The sequence below is a fragment of the Chlorocebus sabaeus genome, chromosome 20 (genome assembly GCF_047675955.1).
Source record: "Chlorocebus sabaeus isolate Y175 chromosome 20, mChlSab1.0.hap1, whole genome shotgun sequence".
Taxonomy (NCBI): Eukaryota; Metazoa; Chordata; class Mammalia; order Primates; family Cercopithecidae; genus Chlorocebus; species Chlorocebus sabaeus.
In genome coordinates this window covers 83,996,994-84,014,801 of record NC_132923.1, presented here as the reverse complement: position 1 = coordinate 84,014,801, position 17,808 = coordinate 83,996,994, and the positions used below count along the sequence as shown (strand labels likewise).

The 17,808-nt window shown below is 41.6% G+C and overlaps 1 protein-coding gene across 1 annotated transcript in view; it reads left to right on the top strand.

Moving 5' to 3' along the window:
• The window catches only part of ZYG11B (zyg-11 family member B, cell cycle regulator), a 104,651-nt gene extending 87,996 nt beyond the window's left edge, over window positions 1-16,655 (top strand). The window contains exons 11-14 of the mRNA XM_007978734.3: window positions 873-1,070; window positions 1,196-1,248; window positions 4,550-4,647; window positions 9,711-16,655. Coding sequence (XP_007976925.1) covers window positions 873-1,070; window positions 1,196-1,248; window positions 4,550-4,647; window positions 9,711-9,901 — 540 coding nt within the window. The 3' untranslated portion in view covers window positions 9,902-16,655. The remainder of the gene's footprint in view (window positions 1-872; window positions 1,071-1,195; window positions 1,249-4,549; window positions 4,648-9,710) is intronic.
• Window positions 16,656-17,808: the final 1,153 nt, after the last annotated feature.

Sequence of the window (17,808 nt, the reverse complement as noted above, 5' to 3'; positions counted from 1 at the left end):
GATCCGCCTGTCTCAGCCTCTCAAAGTGCTGGGATTATAGGCGTGAGCCACTGTGCCCAGCCATTTTTGGTTTGTTTGTTTTGAGATGGCGTCTCATTCTGTCTCCCAGGCTGGGGTGCAGTGGTGCGATCTCAGCTCACTGTAACCTCTGCCTCCTGGGTTTAAGTGATTTTTGTGCCTCAGCCTCCCAAGTAGCTGGGATTACAGGTGTGCACCACCACACCTGGCTAATTTTTGTATGTTTAGTAGAGACGGGCTTTCTCCATGTTGGCCAGGCTGGTCTTAAACTCCTGACCTCTCAGGTATGAGCCACCATACCCAGCCCTGTTTATTTGTTTTGTTAGAGTGGCGTCTTATCAGACTTTACCCTATGGATCATACATAATTTAGCCCTACTACTATCAAATACTTTGCTTATCATGAGGTCTCTTAAGTCTGGCTAGTGGAAATGTGAACTACTCCTATCCCTGTGTGACTTTGGGATTTGTTCATGTTCTACTTTCTGGTAGTTCCTTTTCTAGCCTCCTGGAGTTTCATCCTTGTCATTACTCAGCCAGAGATTTGGGGTGCAGGTCATGTGTGCTCTGTCTTTGAGTATGGAACTTTGTCCTTTCCAGCACTCCGTTCTACAGAGTTTTGCTGCTTGACCACCCTGAACTGTGATCTCTGTTTCAACAGAACTACTACTTTCTCTCTGGCTTCCTCTTACCTTCATTGCAGTCTGTAAACTGCCCTCATTTGAATACTTTCTCTCAGGGAAATACTTTTCTCTCACCTTCCTGAATTGCCTGTTGTCCAGGGCCTAAAAACCATTATCTTAACCATTTACTATACGTATTACATTAATTTTTATATCTTCTTTTTTTTTCCAGAACAATATAGCTGAAGTACAAGAATTGCATTCTGAATTAATGTGGAAAGATTTTATAGACCACATCAGTAGTCTTCTACACAGTGTGGAAGTGGAAGTCAGTTACTTTGCAGCTGGAATTATTGCCCATTTAATATCCAGAGGTGAACAAGCTTGGACATTGAGTCGTAGCCAGAGGAATTCTCTGCTGGATGATTTGGTAGGGTCATTTGTGCCAACAAAAGACATTCATAGTGGTTAAACTATGAAAGCCTCATAATGTGGTAAATAATGCAGTGCTAAATAAATATTGTAATCCTTTCTTGTGTGTCTTTTGTCTTCCAGCATTCAGCTATTTTGAAATGGCCAACTCCAGAGTGCGAGATGGTAGCATACAGGTAATTAGTATCATAATTAACAGTAAACCAGTAACCTAGTCTAGAGATCATTCCTAAGAGTCATTCCTACTGGATGCATGTGTTTTCCCTCAGGCACCTCAGTATTGGTTGGTTATTTATTTATTTTGAGACAGAGTTTCACTCCATCACCATAGCTGGAGTACAGTGGCATGATCTTGGCTCACTGCAACCTCCACCTCCCAGGTTCAAGCAATTCCCCTGCCTCAGCCTCCTGGGTAACTGGGATTACAGGCACCAGCTGCCCCGCCCGGCTGATTTTTGTATTTTTAGTAGGGATGAGGTTTCACCATGTTGGCCAGGCTGGTCTTGAACTCCTGACCTCAAGTGATCTGCCTGCCTGGGCCTCCCTAAGTGCTGGGATTACAGGCGTGAGCCACCACACCCAGCCAAAAGTATTGGCTTTAAAAGAAGCAAAGTATTTTGACTTTTTTCTACCACCTATCATACTTCATGTTTCCTTCATTTCACATTTGTTGAAGACAAGTGCTAGGAATTTGTTCTGTGCTCTTGAAATTGAAAGATGAACAACAAAGACTTGGTAGCTGCACACAAGAATTTTATATCCTTGTGAGGGTGATCAAATGTGGATCAGATAAAATACCGTTATGCTAGATGTCCATAGAATGTTATGAAATTAAAGGTGAAGCCGAGTGAGGTAGCACGTACCTGTAGTCCCAGTACTCAGGAAACTGAGGTGGGAGGATCACTTGAGCCCAGGAGTTTGAGGCTGCAGTGAGCTATGACTGCATCACTGCATTCCAGCCTGGGTGACAGAGCAAGACTCCAAATGTAAATACACACACCCCTTTCAGAGGAAGTGAGTTGTGACCTGAGTGTTGAAAGATAAGGAGAGGCAGGAGATTTTTAGGAAGAAAAAGCATTGTATTAATGCAGGAAGGTCTAAAATAAAATGACACATTGAAGGAATTAGAAGATTACCAGATTCTGGCCGGGTGTTGTGGCTTACGCCTGTAATCCCAGCACTTTGGGAGGCTGACGTGGGTGGATTGCTTCAGTCCAGGAGTTCGAGACCAGCTTGGCCAACATGTTGAAACCCGTCTCTAATGAAAAAACAAAGTTAGTGGAGCATGGTGGTGCACACCTGTAATTCCAGCTACTTGGGAGGCTGAGGCATGAGGATCGCTTGAACTTGGGAGGTGGACGTTGCTGTAAGCCGAGATGGTGCCACTGCACTGCAGCCTGGGTGACAGAATGAGACTCTTAAAAAAAAAAAAAAAAAAAGGAATAACACCAGATTTGGTTGGGGAAACAGTTTGTAATAATTTATTAAAGTGGGCCGGGCGCAGTGGCTCACGCCTGTAATCCCAGCACTTTGGGAGGCCGAGGCAGGCGGATCACGAGGTCAGGAGATCAAGACCATCCTGTCCAACATGGCGAAACCCCGTCTCTACTAAAAAGTACAAAAAATTAGCCAGGCGTGGTGACGGGCGCCTGTAGTCCCAGATACTCGGGAGGCTGAGGCAGGAGAATGACCTGAACCCGGGAGACGGAGGTTGCAGTGAGCTGAGATCGCGCCACTACACGCCAGCCTGGGTGACAGAGCCAGACTCTGTCTCAAAAAAAAAAATAATAATAATAATAATAATAATTTATTAAAGTGCATACTGGGCCTGGCATGGTGGCTCACACCTATAATCCCAACACTGAGAGACTGAGGTGGTAGTATCACTTGAGTTCAGGAGTTGGAGACTAGCCTAGGCATCATAGTGAGACCTCATCTCTACTAAAAAATAAAAAGACCTGGGCATGATGGCATGTACCTGTAGTCCCACCACTTTGGAAGGCCAAGGCAGTTAGATCACTTGAGCTTAGGTGTTTGAGACCAGCCTGGACAACACAGTGAGACCCTGTCTCTACAAAAAATAAAAAATTAGCTAGTTGTGGTGGCACATCCTTGTAGTCCAAGCTGCTTGGGAGGCTGAGGTGGGAGGATGGCTTGAGCCTGGGAGGTTCAGGCTGCAATGAGCTGAGATCGCCTTACTGCACTCCAGCCTGAGCAACAGAGCGAGACCCTGTCTCAAGTAAGTAAGTAAGTAAATAAATAAATGATAAAAATAAATAACAAAAATAAAGAACGTGCATACTGGATGCCTCTTTGTAATTGGATAACTTGATAATTAAATTACTAATTACCTGAAGTATTTAATTTTTATTCAACTCATTTTTTTTGTTTGGTTCTTTTTTTTTTTTTTTTTTTGAGACGGAGTCTCGCTCTGTCGCCCAGGCTGGAGTGCAGTGACCGGATCTCAGCTCACTGCAAGCTCCGCCTCCCGGGTTCACGCCATTCTCCTGCCTCAGCCTCCCAAGTAGCTGGGACTACAGGTGCCCGCCACCAAGTCCGGCTAGTTTTTTGTATTTTTTTAGTAGAGATGGGGTTTCACCGTGTTAACCAGGATGGTCTCAATCTCCTGACCTCGTGATCCACCCGTCTCGGCCTCCCAAAGTGCTGGGATTACAGGCTTGAGCCACCGCGCCTGGCCTTTTGTTTGGTTCTTAAATGCTGATGTTGCCAACATTTTTTTACTTCCCCAACTTATGTTCTACCTTTTTTTTTTTTTTTTTTTTTTTGAGACGGAGCCTCCCTCTGTAGCCCAGGCCGGAATGCAGTGGTGTGATTTCGGCTCCCTGCAAGCTTCGCCTCCCGGGTTCACGCTATTCTCCTGCCTCAGCCTTCCATGTAGCTGGGACTACAGGCGCCCGCCGCCGCTCCCAGCTAAGTTTTTTGTATTTTAGTAGAGACAGGGTTTCACTGTGTTAGCCAGGATGGTCTCGATCTCCTGCCTTCGTGATCCGCCCGCCTTAGCCTCCCAAAGTGCTGGGATTACAGGTGTGAGCCACCGCGCCCAGCACGTTCTACCTATTTTTATTCAGACCAGTAGAAAATAGAAGGGACAATTATACACCTTTTTCATAGTGTTCTGCTAGTTAGTTATCACCTAATTTCTGTATTTCTTAGTTTCCAAACCAAGGACTACTTATCATCAAATGTGTATCTTTAAGACTGAAAAGGTGCTTTAGGAAAAATTTTTTCTCTTTTAGTACCATGTTCTAATCACCTTCCATCTTCTGTACTGAATCATGTCTGAATGCAGTCTTCTCTGAAATGGTTAAGACAAAGAAAAGATATTCTATAGCTCATTTATATTAGTCTAAATATAATAGGATAAAATGTTGAAAATGAAGAGTTTAGGAATCACTGCTTTAGGGAATTACGCTAAGTATGGGATGTAACTTTGATTCTTTTCTTTTGAACCCTTAGGTCCTTTAATCCGTTTTTCCCATTACTTGGATGTTTCACAACACCAGGAGTCCAGCTATGGGCAGTTTGGGCCATGCAGCATGTCTGCAGCAAGAATCGTATGTACCAAAAAAAGAGAGCTGTGTTTTTTTCCTTTAAGTGAAATTCTCATTTCCCAGGAAAGATATTTCTAAATTGTGTATTAAAGTGATTTTTAAGAACACTGACTTAAAGTATAAGGAAATCTTAGGTTATAAACTTAAGGTATTCTTTTTTTTTTAGAGACAAAGTCTCACTCTTGTTCCCAGGCTGGAGTGCAATGGTGCGATCTCGGCTCACTACAACCTCTGCCTCCTGGGTTCAAGTGATTCTCCTGCCTTAGCCTCCCGAGTAGCTGAGATATCAGGCACCTGCCACCATGTCCCGCTAATTTTTGTGTTTTTTTTTTTGTTTTGAGGCGGAGTCTCACTCTGTCACCCAGACTGGAGTGCAGTGGCGCAATCTCGGTTCACTGCAAGCTCCGCATCCCGGGTTCATGCCATTCTCCTGCCTTAGCCTCCCGAGTAGCTGGGACTACAGGCACCCGCCACCATGCCCGGCTAATTTTTTGTATTTTTAGTAGAGATGGGGTTTCACTGTGTTAGCCAGGATGGTCTCGATTTCCTGACCTTGTGATCCGCCTGCCCCAGCCTCCCAGCGTGTTGGGATTATAGGTGTGAGCCACCGTGCCTGGCCTTTTTTTTTTTTTAGTAGAGATGGGGTTTCACCATGTTGGCCAGGCTGGTCTCGAACTCCTGACCTCAGGTGATCCGCCCGCCTCGGCCTCCCAAAATGCTGGGATTGCAGGTGTGAGCCACCATGCCCGGCCAACTTAAGGTATTCTTTTAGAATGAGCATGGTGTAACTAGGCACTGAATGACAGTGGTGAATGAGACACGGTTCTCACCTCAAGGAATTTAAAGATTAGGAGACTACAGTGAGTCCATTTGTTGAGTAAAAGGTCTTAAGTAGTTCCACTGTTTATGGTACATTTCAGTACCCAATTCTCATTCACCCAAAATTCTGTTGTTCAAGATGTCACTCCCAGCACCCATGGTTTCTGAAGAAGCAAAGTGTTTGAATCAGGTTCTGTATTATTCTTTGAAAGCTGCGATGCAACTCTTATTTATTTATTTAGAGACAGGGTCTCTCTCTTATCAAACTGGAGCTGGAGTGCAGTGGCATAGTAACAGCTCACCACAGCTTTGACGTCCGGGCTCAGATAATCCTCCCGCCTCAGCTTGTAGCTAGGACTACAAGTGCATGTCACCATGCCTGCCTTTTGTGTGTGTGTGTAGAGACGGAGTTTCATCATGTTGGCCAGGGTGGTCTCAAACTCCTAGGCTCAAGCGATCCGCCTGCCTCTTCCTCCCAAAGTGCTGGCATTACAGGCGTCAGCCATCAAGCATGGCCTAGTTATTAATATAAACTCATTCCACAAATGATTTGACACAAGAAATACACAGAACCACTTTAATAGTAAAGTGTGTGTGTGTGTGTGTGTGTGTGTATATATATATATATATTTTTTTTTTTTTGAGATGGAGTCTCACTTACTTTGTCACCCAGGCTGGAGTGCAGTGGTACAATCTCGGCTCACTGCACCCTCCACCTCCCAGGTTCAAGCGATTCTCCTGCCTCAACCTCCAGAGTAACTGGGACTACAGGCCTGCACCACCACACCTGGCTAATTTTTGTATTTTTAGTAGAGACAGGGTTTCACCATTTTGGCTGGCCTGATCTTGAACCCCTGACCTCAGGTGATCTGCTGACCTCGGCCTCCCAAAGTGCTGGGCTTACAGGTGTAAGCCACTGCGCCTGGCCTATATTTAGTTTTTTTTTTTTTTTTTTTTTTTGAGGCGGAGTCTTGCTCTGTCGCCCAGGCTGGAGTGCAGTGGCACTATCTCGGCTCACTGCAAGCTCCGCCTCCTGGGTTCACGCCATTCTCCTGCCTCAGCCTCCCGAGTAGCTGGGACTACAGGCGCCTGCCACCAGGCCCGGCTAATTTTTTTGTATTTTTAGTAGAGATGGAGTTTCACCGTGTTAGCCAGGATGGTCTCGATCTCCTGACCTCGTGATCCACCCATCACGGCCTCCCAAAGTGCTGGGATTACAGGCTTGAGCCACCGCGCCCGGCCTTTAGTTTTAATTAGAAGTAAGGAAAAATAGTTTTTCAAAAATTACAGGGGCCGGGCACAATGGTTCATGCCTATAATCCCAGCATTTGGGGAAGTTGAGGTGAGTGGATCGCTTGAGCCTAGGAGTTTGAGACCAGCCTGGGAAACATGGCGAAACCTAGTTTCTATAAAAGATTTAAAAGAAATTAGCCGGGCGTTGTGGTGTGCTTCTGTAGTCCCAGCTGCTTGGGAGGTTGAGGTGGGAGCATCATCTGAGCCCGGACAGTCAAGGCTGCAATGAGCTGTGATGGCACCATGCACTCCAGCCTGGGTGACAGAGTGAGACTCTGTCTCAAAAAGAAAAAAAAAAATTCTAGGATAGAGGGAAAATAGTCAAATGTAGACTTGTAGGCCATGCATAGGGATTTTTGTGGCTCTGCTGCAAGTAAAAAGCGACATAGTTCTCCATATAAGAGAGAAAAAATGTTCTATATCCTTGTCGGGGGAGACAGGGAGGGGAGAGTAAACTTTTTATGAGCAGTTAACTACGAATTAAATTTCTTCTATTGGACATTAATAGGGGACATACTATAAAGGGTCTTATATAGGATATGTGAGAGTTGTTTTTACCGATATCCTTATAGCAGAAGTAGTAACATTTTGTGAGATTTTCTCTTGGGTTTTTTTTTTTTTTTGAGACAGAGTCTTGCTCTGTTGCCCAGGCTGGAGTACAGTGGCACGATCTCAGCTCACCACAACCTCCACCTCCTAGATTCAAGCAATTCTCCTGCTTCAGCCTCCCGAGTAGCTGGGACTACAGGCACGTGCCACCATGCCTGGCTAATTTTTGTATTTTTAGTAGAGGCTGGGTTTCGCTATGTTGGCCAGGCTGGTCTCAAACTCGCCCGCCTTGGCCTCCCAAAGTGCTGGAATTACAGGCATGAACCACCGTGCCCGGCTCCTTCTCTTGTATTCTTTGATGAAAACTCACAGCATACCACAAAAAATCAATGCAGTAAAAGCTCTTCTGTGTCAGATAGAGAAGAGTAATTTGGTGAATGGGATGTGACCGAGAAAGCTGCCTTGTACGCACCTGAACTTCCACCTGGAGGCTTATCCGGCCCTTCCTCCTCAGTTACCCAGAAACAGAGTTGTTCACTCATGAATCGAAAACTGCCTCTTTAGCTACGTTAAACTGTCTCTCCCCTAAAGTCTTTTTCCTTTTACTGTACCCACAGGTTCTGAGGACTCCCGAGTTTCTTAACAGTTGATCCGATAATATTCCCAGTCTCTAATCTATAGGTTCCTTTCCTCATGACTCAAGGAATGGACCTTTCACAGTTCAGTAGGAGAAAATAAAACATAATTAGTAAATAATAGTGCATTTTCAGCTGGGCGTGGTGGCTCACGCCTGTAATCCCAGCACTTTGGGAGGCCAGGGCGGGTGGATCACGAGGTCAGGAGATCGAGACCATCCTGGCTAACACGGTGAAACCCCATCTCTACTAAATATACAAAAAATTAGCTGGGTGTTGTGGCACATGTCTGTACTCTCAGGTACTTGGGAGGCTGAGGCAGGAGAATCACTTGAACCAGGAGGTGGAGGTTACAGTGAGCCGAGATTGCGCCACTGCATTCCAGCCTGGGCGACAGAGTGAGACTCTGTCTGAAAATAATAATAATAATAATAATAATAATAATAGTTCATTTTTATACAAGTATTTATTTTTGTCAATATTTTTAGGTATTAGTGTTATTTTGATTTTACTCTATGGAATGACAGCCCTGAATAATTTCTTCTAAAATACACTGTAATTTGAGGAATGTTAGAATATTTTGTCTCCAACTCAAGATAGTTTAGGTTCCTACCTTGTGGGCTTATTTTGTTTATATTTAAATGGAATTCACTTCTATTTGTATTAAAATGTTTTAACCTGGCTGGGTGTGGTGGCTCACACCTGTAACCCCAGCACTTTGGGAGGCTGAGGCAGACAGATCACTTAAGGTCAGGAGTTTGAGACCGGCCTGGCCAGCCTCGTAAAACCCCACCTCTACCAAAAATACAAAAATTTAGCCAAGTGTGGTGGCTGGTGCCCACAGTCCCAGCTACCCAGGAGGCTGAGGAAAGAGAATTGCTTGAATCCGGGAGGCACAGGTTGCAGTGAGCCAAAATTGTGCCATTGGACTCCAGCCTGGGCAACACAGCAAGCTGCAGTGAGCCATGATCACACCACTGGGCATGAGCCATGATCACCCCAGCCTGGGTGACAGAATGAGACTGTCTTTAAAAAAATTAAAAAGGCAAAGAAAATATTTCAAAAATTAAAAAATTGTATGTGCAGTATGATTGCCATTAGGTTTTTAAAAAGCATAGGAAATGCGGCCTGGCACTGTGGGTCATGCCTTGTAATTCTATTACTTTGGGAGGCTGAGGCGGGAGGATTGCTTGAGGGCAGGAGTTTGAGACCAGTTTACACAACATGGTAAAACCCCATCTCTACTAAGAATAAAAAAATTAGCCAGGGGTGGTGGCGTGTGCCTGTATTTCCAGCTACTCGGGAGGCTGAGGCACAAGAATTGCTTGAACCCCAGAGGTGGAGGCTGCAGTGAGTCGAGATTGCGCCACTGTACTCGGGCCTTGCAACAGGGCAAGACTCTGTCTGAAAAAAAAAGCAAAAAAAAAAAAAAAACAAAGCATAGGAAATGCATAAAAATATAACAACACTTACCTGTGATTTTGGGTCAAAGATAAGGTAGTTAAGATTGTTTTTATTTTTTTTAATACAGATTGTGTATGTCTTGAGGTTAGAAAAAGCAAGCTAGCTATTTATTGATTGAATGTGTAGGCCTTGCACTGTAGACATAACTCAGTATAGAGGTTTTTATCAAGCTGTAACATGTTAGTGATCAATAACAAAACACCTAAAAAAAATGGCTCTTAGAAGTCATTTTTTTGTGGAATAATTTTAAGTGTTTTAAGAAAAGCTATTTCTCCTGTTTTGTGGTGTTTTTTTTTTTTTTTTCAGCTTCAAGGTATTGCAGCATGCTGATTGAAGAAGGAGGACTGCAGCATTTATACAACATCAAAGATCATGAACATACTGATCCCCATGTCCAACAGATTGCTGTGGCCATTCTGGATAGCTTAGAAAAACACATTGTGCGCCATGGGAGGCCACCTCCCTGTAAAAAACAGCCCCAAGCCAGACTAAATTGATAGCCATAAGTATTGGATAATTGAATTACAGGAATCCTTTTTGTGATTGGTCCATTTGGAATATCTTACCCTCCGTGATGTTTTGGGGGTTTCTATGACCGGAGTCATAAAATCAGTTTGGGATTGGTAATGTATAGTACTGCCCATGTGAACAGTCCCTAATTTGTCTTGTGATTTTTAACTTATGAGTCAAGAAGGGTCTCTTCCTTTATCATTGCCTTTTAGGAAATTTTCCACATCTTTCAGTGTTTGAACTTACTTGTGCTTGAGATTCTAGTTTTATGGTAAAGTTTGCACGAACCCTTAGGCCAGACTTTTCTGATCTCAGAGTCCCTTCCAGTCAATTTGCAGCTTCATATAAGCTGTTGACCTGATTTCTGACACTGCTTCCGTTGTAAATTTTATACTGCTTCTGTATAAAATGGCTTTCTTCTCTATCTGTGTATCTTTTATAAGATGTCCTTCTTAGTGTGAAAGAAGGGAAATGTGGATCATCTTGTGGAAGCTAATCACTGGCAGGAGCCTGGATGGCTGGCGGAAAGATGTATGAGAAAGAAAAACTATGAAAGGAGAACAGAGTGTAGGAACTGGGAATTGCTTTCATGGTGTAGGTTTTAAAATGAGACAGGCTACCCTTCAGGAGTCTACCTCTCTTGAGGCGGTGAGCAGAAGCTTGTTCTCCGTATTTATACCTAGAAGCGTGGACTGCTGCTTCCTGCACAGACTGCTGGTTATTCTCTAGGAATATTTCCCCAAGCACCACAGTATAAAATATTACAGCACTCTGTGTTAAAGACTGTCTACATCTCCATATGTCGTATTGTTGTGAAAATGTGATTTTAAAAAATTATCGCCAGTCAAAACTGGCTATTCTTTTCCTCTATTTCAAAATCATTTTTGTTCAGTGGAATAAACAACATGGTGTTAACCTCTCAGTTAAAATACAATTGACACCAGTAAATTTTGCCATGAAAAGTTAAAATCTCTTGTTCAAAATATGTCTATCTTCTTAATGTATTCATGTTGGAGAAAGTGTCCCCGTCTGCCAAAAATGAAAGAAAAGAATTAAACTCTTTAAGTGGTTAAATGTAATGATTCTACTTGCAGTGCATAACAGCACATATTTTTGATGGATTATTTTTTAGACAATTACCTTTCCTTAAGGTATCTGATACAGTATAGTAAAGAATCACTTATATCAGTAATAGCACTTGGGAGATAGCAAGTCACCAAGAAACTTACTTTTCATTTAAAATTTTATTTTGTGAATAAAGTCAATCTACAATTGCAGATAACCACATTTTTTTTTCATAGATGGCCAGTGTTTTCAATAGGTATTTAAAATGGAATATTTAAATTATAATGATTATTCAGAAGCATTTTAATTTAGAAAGGAGCTAGTTTGTTAGTTCACTGATGACATTTTTTGACAAACATTTTATACCATTATCACAATAATCAGACTTGAATTTTTTTGGAGTTTCTTCATGTGAATGAAAATTGAGTTAGAAGAAAGTAGGTATTTAGGTCCAGATGCAGTGGCTCATGCTTGTAATCCCAGCAATTTGGGAGGCTGAAGCAGGAGGATTGCTTGAGCCCAGAAGTTCAAGACCAGCCTGGGCAACATAGTGAGACTTGATCTCTACCCAAAAAAAAAAAATTTTTTTTTTTTTTTTAATTAGCTGGGTGTGGTGGCGCCTGGGCAACAGAGCGAGACTCTGACTCAAAAAAGAAAGTAGATATTTAGAGTCACTGAAAACCATATTAAATACTGGGTTAATGCTGACTTAATTGGCTTAAGGAATTTTTATAGGTATAAGATAAATTTTCACAGACTAAGTTTATTTCAGACGAAATACAGAATTCTTTTAAAAGGTTTTTTTTTTTCCTTTTCTGAATGTTAATGTCTAAGACGAAGTTAAGAAAATGAGATGGCCTGTGGTAGCTTGGAAATTGCTAGATACGTTGACCATTTCCAGGTCTTTTATCTAGTGTAGTTAAGGGAAAGCCTATTTAAGAAGTTTGGCTTCAAGTTTCTGTTCTATGCTGTTAAAGACAAAAGTGCATATTTCTTTACAGGCTAATGCTAGGTTTTTGTCTCTACAAACTTTTTTTCAGAAATGGCTAAAAGTGTACAGAAAACAGTAAATCCCTTCTTTACTCAGAATAACTTCTTAATAGATGAAGCATCCAAAATATTTAAAAGCAAGGGTGGGCGTAGTGGCTCTTGCCTGTAATCCCAGCATTTTGGTGGATCACTTGAGATCAGAGTTTGAGACCAGCCTGGCCAATGTGGTGAAACCCTGTCTCTATTAAAAATACAAAAATTAGCTGGGCATGGTGGCTTTGTGTGCCTATAGTCCCAGCTACTCAGGAGGCTGAGGCACGAGAATCACTTGAACCCAGGAGGTGGAGGTTGCAGTGAGCTAAGATTTTAAGAGACTAAGATTTTAGGAGACTTTCCTACTTTTTTTCTTTTCGTAGAGACAGAGTCTCACTCTGTCGCCTAGGCTGGAGTGCAGTGGCACGATCTTAGCTCAGCGCAGCCTCTTGGGCTTATGTGATCCTACCCCCTCAGCCTCTGGAGTAGCTGGAACTACAGGCTAAATTTCCTACTTTGTAAACATCAGTAGTGGCCAGATATTTCTGAGTCTTAAAAGCAAAATAATTTCTTACATCCCAAATATATAAAAATTTGAGTGCCTTCGCAGTTGGGATGGTTCCTAAAATTGTGTATAGAATTAAGTCACAGAATTGTCTGTAAGGTCCTGAATCTGGCTAAAATACAGTGGATGTATATGTTGGAATTATGAGGCATAAGTGGCCAGTATCTATAGTTAGAATCTACAAGGCCTCCCTTTTGCACCTGTAGACTAGAATGTAACTGTTATTGGTGCCTTTGAGTGTTATCTCTCAGTGGCTTAGAGGTGCTATTTCAAGCACAATTTAGACTAGGGTTGAACCACTCATTGTTCAAATCATTGGTGGGCTCCAATGTAAAATATCACTACATCAGTCCACAAGCAACAGTAAGGAAATCTACTAAAGGCAATGGAATTTGACTTTTTAAGAGTATAGTGATGTTCTAGGGCATAATGAGGAAAATTTTTAAAAAATAGATTACAATAATACATATTGGTATCATTGAGTAAAACAACAGATTTGAGCAAATACAATTAAGGCATTTTATTTTTTGCCTCAAGTAATTATTGCTGTGGTCTTTCTACTCCACAAAATAATTTTTTCTTTTTGCAGTTGAAAATTAACTGCATTAGCCGGGCGCGGTGGCTCAAGCCTGTAATCCCAGCACTTTGGGAGGCCGAGACGGGCGGATCACGAGGTCAGGAGATCGAGACCATCCTGGCTAACGCGGTGAAACCCCGTCTCTACTAAAAAATACAAAAAACTAGCCGGGCGAGGTGGCAGGCGCCTGTAGTCCCAGCTACTCGGGAGGCTGAGGCAGGAGAATGGCGTAAACCCGGGAGGCGGAGCTTGCAGTGAGCTGAGATCCGGCCACTGCACTCCAGCCTGGGTGACAGAGCGAGACTCTGTCTCAAAAAAAAAAAAAAAAAAAAAAAAAAAAAAGAAAATTAACTGCATTATTAACTAATTAATAAAATAAATCAAGTGGTATAAGGGATTAGTTTACCCTCAAGCCAGTGATTCCGTGGCTACTGATCTTAGTTAGTTTAGGATTTTAAAAAATCGTATCAGACCCCCAGTATCAGAAATTGACTATAAATATTGCCTCTTGTCACCCCAGGATAGTAATGCCTTATGGTGGCACTAGTCACCTTAAGTAGATTACAAATGATGGAGGTGAATAAAGCTGCATGGGAATTTGCTTTCGTGATATGTTTCATTTGCAAACTTCCACATAGTCAGGTTTTATGTTTAAAACCATCAGTTCTATATATCTAGCTTTAAGAAGTTGCCCTTACAGGTGGGACCTTTTGTGTTAACCTGTTTTCTCCCCAGTCATCTTACTTGGCTGTGTTAAATAAATAAATAAATAGAGAGATGGTGTCTCACTGTGTTGCCCAGGCTGGTCTTGAACTCCTGGCCTCAAGTGATTTTCCCACCTCAGCTTCCCAAAGTGCTGGGATTACAGGCATGAGCCATGGCTCCTGGTCTTAGCTGTGTTTTTAATTATGCCATGCATCAACATAACATCGGGCCATCTTCCTATCCCTTTTGAGCACATTTTAATGAAAACATATTTTATGTGCTAAATTAGGTTAATTTACCAGAGATTTAGCTTAGTGTTTTTAAATGCATTACCCCCATAGAACAATGTACAGCAGCACCCAGGGTTGAAAAGAGGTAGCAGGGAAAACAAACTTATACTCTTCGTATATGGTGAAACCCATCCCTCTCCTGCCCTCTAATGGTATGTTTACATTATTTGGTTATTATACAATGTTTATAGTGGTATAAACAGTATTATTAAACTGAAGGCATAAGTTAAAGGAAGTATGTTACTTTGAGCTGATGTAGGCTCTTCCACTTTTATCTGTATTTTACTTATTTGGGGACTTTGTATTGCTAGGGCTTCAGAATACTAACTTTGACACAGCTCCCAGAGAGGTTTGCAAACTTTTAGTTTTCCTCTCAAATCCATGATAGCAGTTTCAGATGAGTTTGTGGATAATGGATGCTTAGTCCTTATCATTTGCTATGTATTGGCAGTTTTTAATTTGCAGTATTCACTCACGAACTGTTTTGTTTTGGAATAATGCAAAACCAGCCTTTGTCCGGTGATGAGAATAGCCGTATGATAAGAAAATTTGCTCATTGTGCTTTAAATGAGTAATTGTTTTACCTTATTTAGTATTTCATAGACTTTGCATGACATGGTACACTCCTAATTATGCATTCTTTGGTTTCCAAATCTTAACCTAAGATACTTTGTTAACTGACTGGTAGCCTAAGAAAGAGACTTTCTTCCTGTTTTTCTCTCTCCCCCTTTTTTGGGGTACATTTTGCAAAGATCAGCGCTGATTTTCATGACTCTAAAGCTCTTTTGGATAGCACAGCGTAACTTTACAGCTAGACAGAATGGCTATTAAGAATATTTCCAGAATCCAAATTTATCAAAATTATTTTGTGGGAAATCATAAATCTACTTGATTAATATTATGTGCTTAATTGTGGACTTATTTTGGGAAAAATTGTTCAAATTGGGTCCTTTTAAGCTTATTTTAAGCAGCCTAGAAGGAAGAAGCTACTTAGCTAATGAAAGCTGAGACACTTTAATAAAGCAGGATCTTAAGAGCATTGTTTTTCCTTAAAAACTTTATACTCTCAGATTATCTGCAACAATAAAAATTAAGAAATTCCTAACTTCTGTAGAATTCCCACTGTCAAATTCTCTCTGACTTATGAGTGTGAGAAAAGTTATCTTTTGTTTGAATTCTGATAGAACAGTTTAACTCCTTTCTAAGGATATAAAAAATTCATTGGAAAGTGTGTATATTTCAAAGACTCTCAATTATCTGGACTGAAGGCACTGTTTTCACTATGACCAGATGAATGGGAGTATTCTGTACAATGAATCATGCTATATTTTAAATCAGGACATCACTTAATTATTAATGTTATGTGTACAGATTTTCGTTTTGGGATTTTTTTTTTTTTTTTTTTTTGCCTAAATAAATGTTATAAATTTTATGTAAAGTGTGTCTCGTCTACTTTTATTCTAGACATTTGGCTTTAAAAGTTAATATTAATGCAACCTTCAAATTCCTTAGTGATCCACTTGTAATGACTGCTTTCTGAAAAAGGCTACTTTTACTGGAGAAGTTTTTATTTTTATTTTATTTTTTGAGACAAAGTCTTACTCTGTCACTCAGGCTGGAGTGCAATGGCATGATCATGATGCATGCTACCACACTCCGCTAATTTTTTAATTTTTTGTAGAGATGGGGGTCTCCCTATGTTGCTTCTTGTCCTCAAACTATCCTCTTGCTTCAGCCTCCTGAAGTGCTGAAATTACAGGTGTGAGCCACCACGCCCCGCCTGCAGACGTTTTTAATACTAGAACATCATCCATTTCCTTTTTTGTTTTTTTTCCCCCACTCAGCGATAGCCTTGAACATTAATTTCCTTAAATACCTATGCTAAGTACTATTTAAGTGTTGAACTTATGTAACTTATAAATACTTCGGGAAACTTAAATTTACTGGAGAAGGAATAATTATTAAATAAACATAAATATTGCATAACAGTATATTACAGACTAGTCCTCAGTACTTATAGAGAGAGACCACACCTAATCCAGACTGGACACCCATTAGACAGTCCCAGAAGACTTTCTAGAGAAAAGAGTTGACATTCACACAAAGATTGAGATAATTAACTGGCATAACATATATTGTTTAAGTGCACTTAGTGAGGGGGGATCCTAAAAACTGAAGTATTATATTCTTATATTAATATAAAGACTCCATGGCTGGGAAGAATCCTTAGTGATTTTAGTTTCAGAACCTTCATTTTACAGTTAAAGAAAATAGGTGTGGCTGGGCATGATGGCTCACACCTGTAATCCCAGCACTTTGAGAGGCCGAGGTGGGAGGATTGCTTGAGCCCAAGAGTTTGAGACCAGCTTGGGCAACAAAGACCTCATCTCTACAAAAAATAAATTAGGTCTACAGAGTATTCGGGAGGCTGAGGTAGGAGGATTGTTTGAGCCTGGGAGGTCAGGTACTCCAGCCTGGGTGACAGAAATAAACCCTGTCTCAAAAAAAAAAAAAAAGGTCAAACGAGTTGGTTGAAGTCACATAGCAAGTCAGTGACAGACTGCACTACAATGCCTTTTTTTTTTTTTTTTTTTTTTTTTTTGAGCTGGAGTCTCACTCTGTCACCCAGGCTGGAGTGCAGTGGCACAATCTCGGCTCACTGCAACCTCCGCCTCCCAAGGTTCAAGCGATTCTGCCTCAGCCTCCCCAGTAGCTGAGATTACAGGCATGCACCACCATGCCCGGCTAACTTTTGTATATTTAGTAGAGACAGGGCTTCACCATGTTGGCCAGGCTGGTCTTGGACTCCTGACCTTGAGGTGATCTACCCGCCTTGGCCTCCCAAAGTGCTGAGATTACAGGCATGAGCCACTGTACCCGACCTGGCATAACTTTCACAGAGAATTTAAAGTCTGTTGTGTAACAGCCTTTAAAGTAGCATTTTCTGTAGAGCCTATTATGAGGGAGATAGTTCTAATTATTGCCTTTTCTATTCTAAACCGTGGAAAAAGGACCTAACAAATGATGTCCTTGTAGAACAGTGAAGGCCTCCTGGCAGTGTTCTCTTTAATCCATGATGTGGGTTAAGCGGAGTTTTGACTGATTATGAGGCAACATATGTACCACTAAAGTTTATCACCTACATTGGGCCTTCATCTCTTATCTATTAAAGTGTAAGGTTATTCATGTAAAAGGCCGCCTGTAAAATCCTTCACAAATAAAAGTATACCCTATAAGTGCACATAACAGACCCTCTTTTCATTTCTATTGTTCATAGAAGCATAAGCAAGGAAAAAATATTCAAAGATAAGAGTCTCGTGATAGAGGTCTTCATCTGTGATCTTGGGAAAAGCTGTTCATATCAAGGATGCCATCTTCTTCTGGGGAGAAACGTTTCTAGTCAGTTTTACCTTAAGGGTTCCAGTGGGTGTACTGTTCCAGGAGTGTGGAAGGACCCTTTTCAGTTGTGAGATTATGAACCCAAGGTTCAAGGCTCCAGAGTTTTGCTGTAGTATGGACAGCAAGGACAGTCTTTCTCTGATGTTCTCAGAAGATCCAGTCTTCTAGGCCAGGCGCAATGGTTCATGCCTGTAATCCCATCACTTTGGGAGGCCGAGGTGGGTGGATCACCTGAGGTCGGAAGTTCAAGACCAGCCTGACCAACATGGA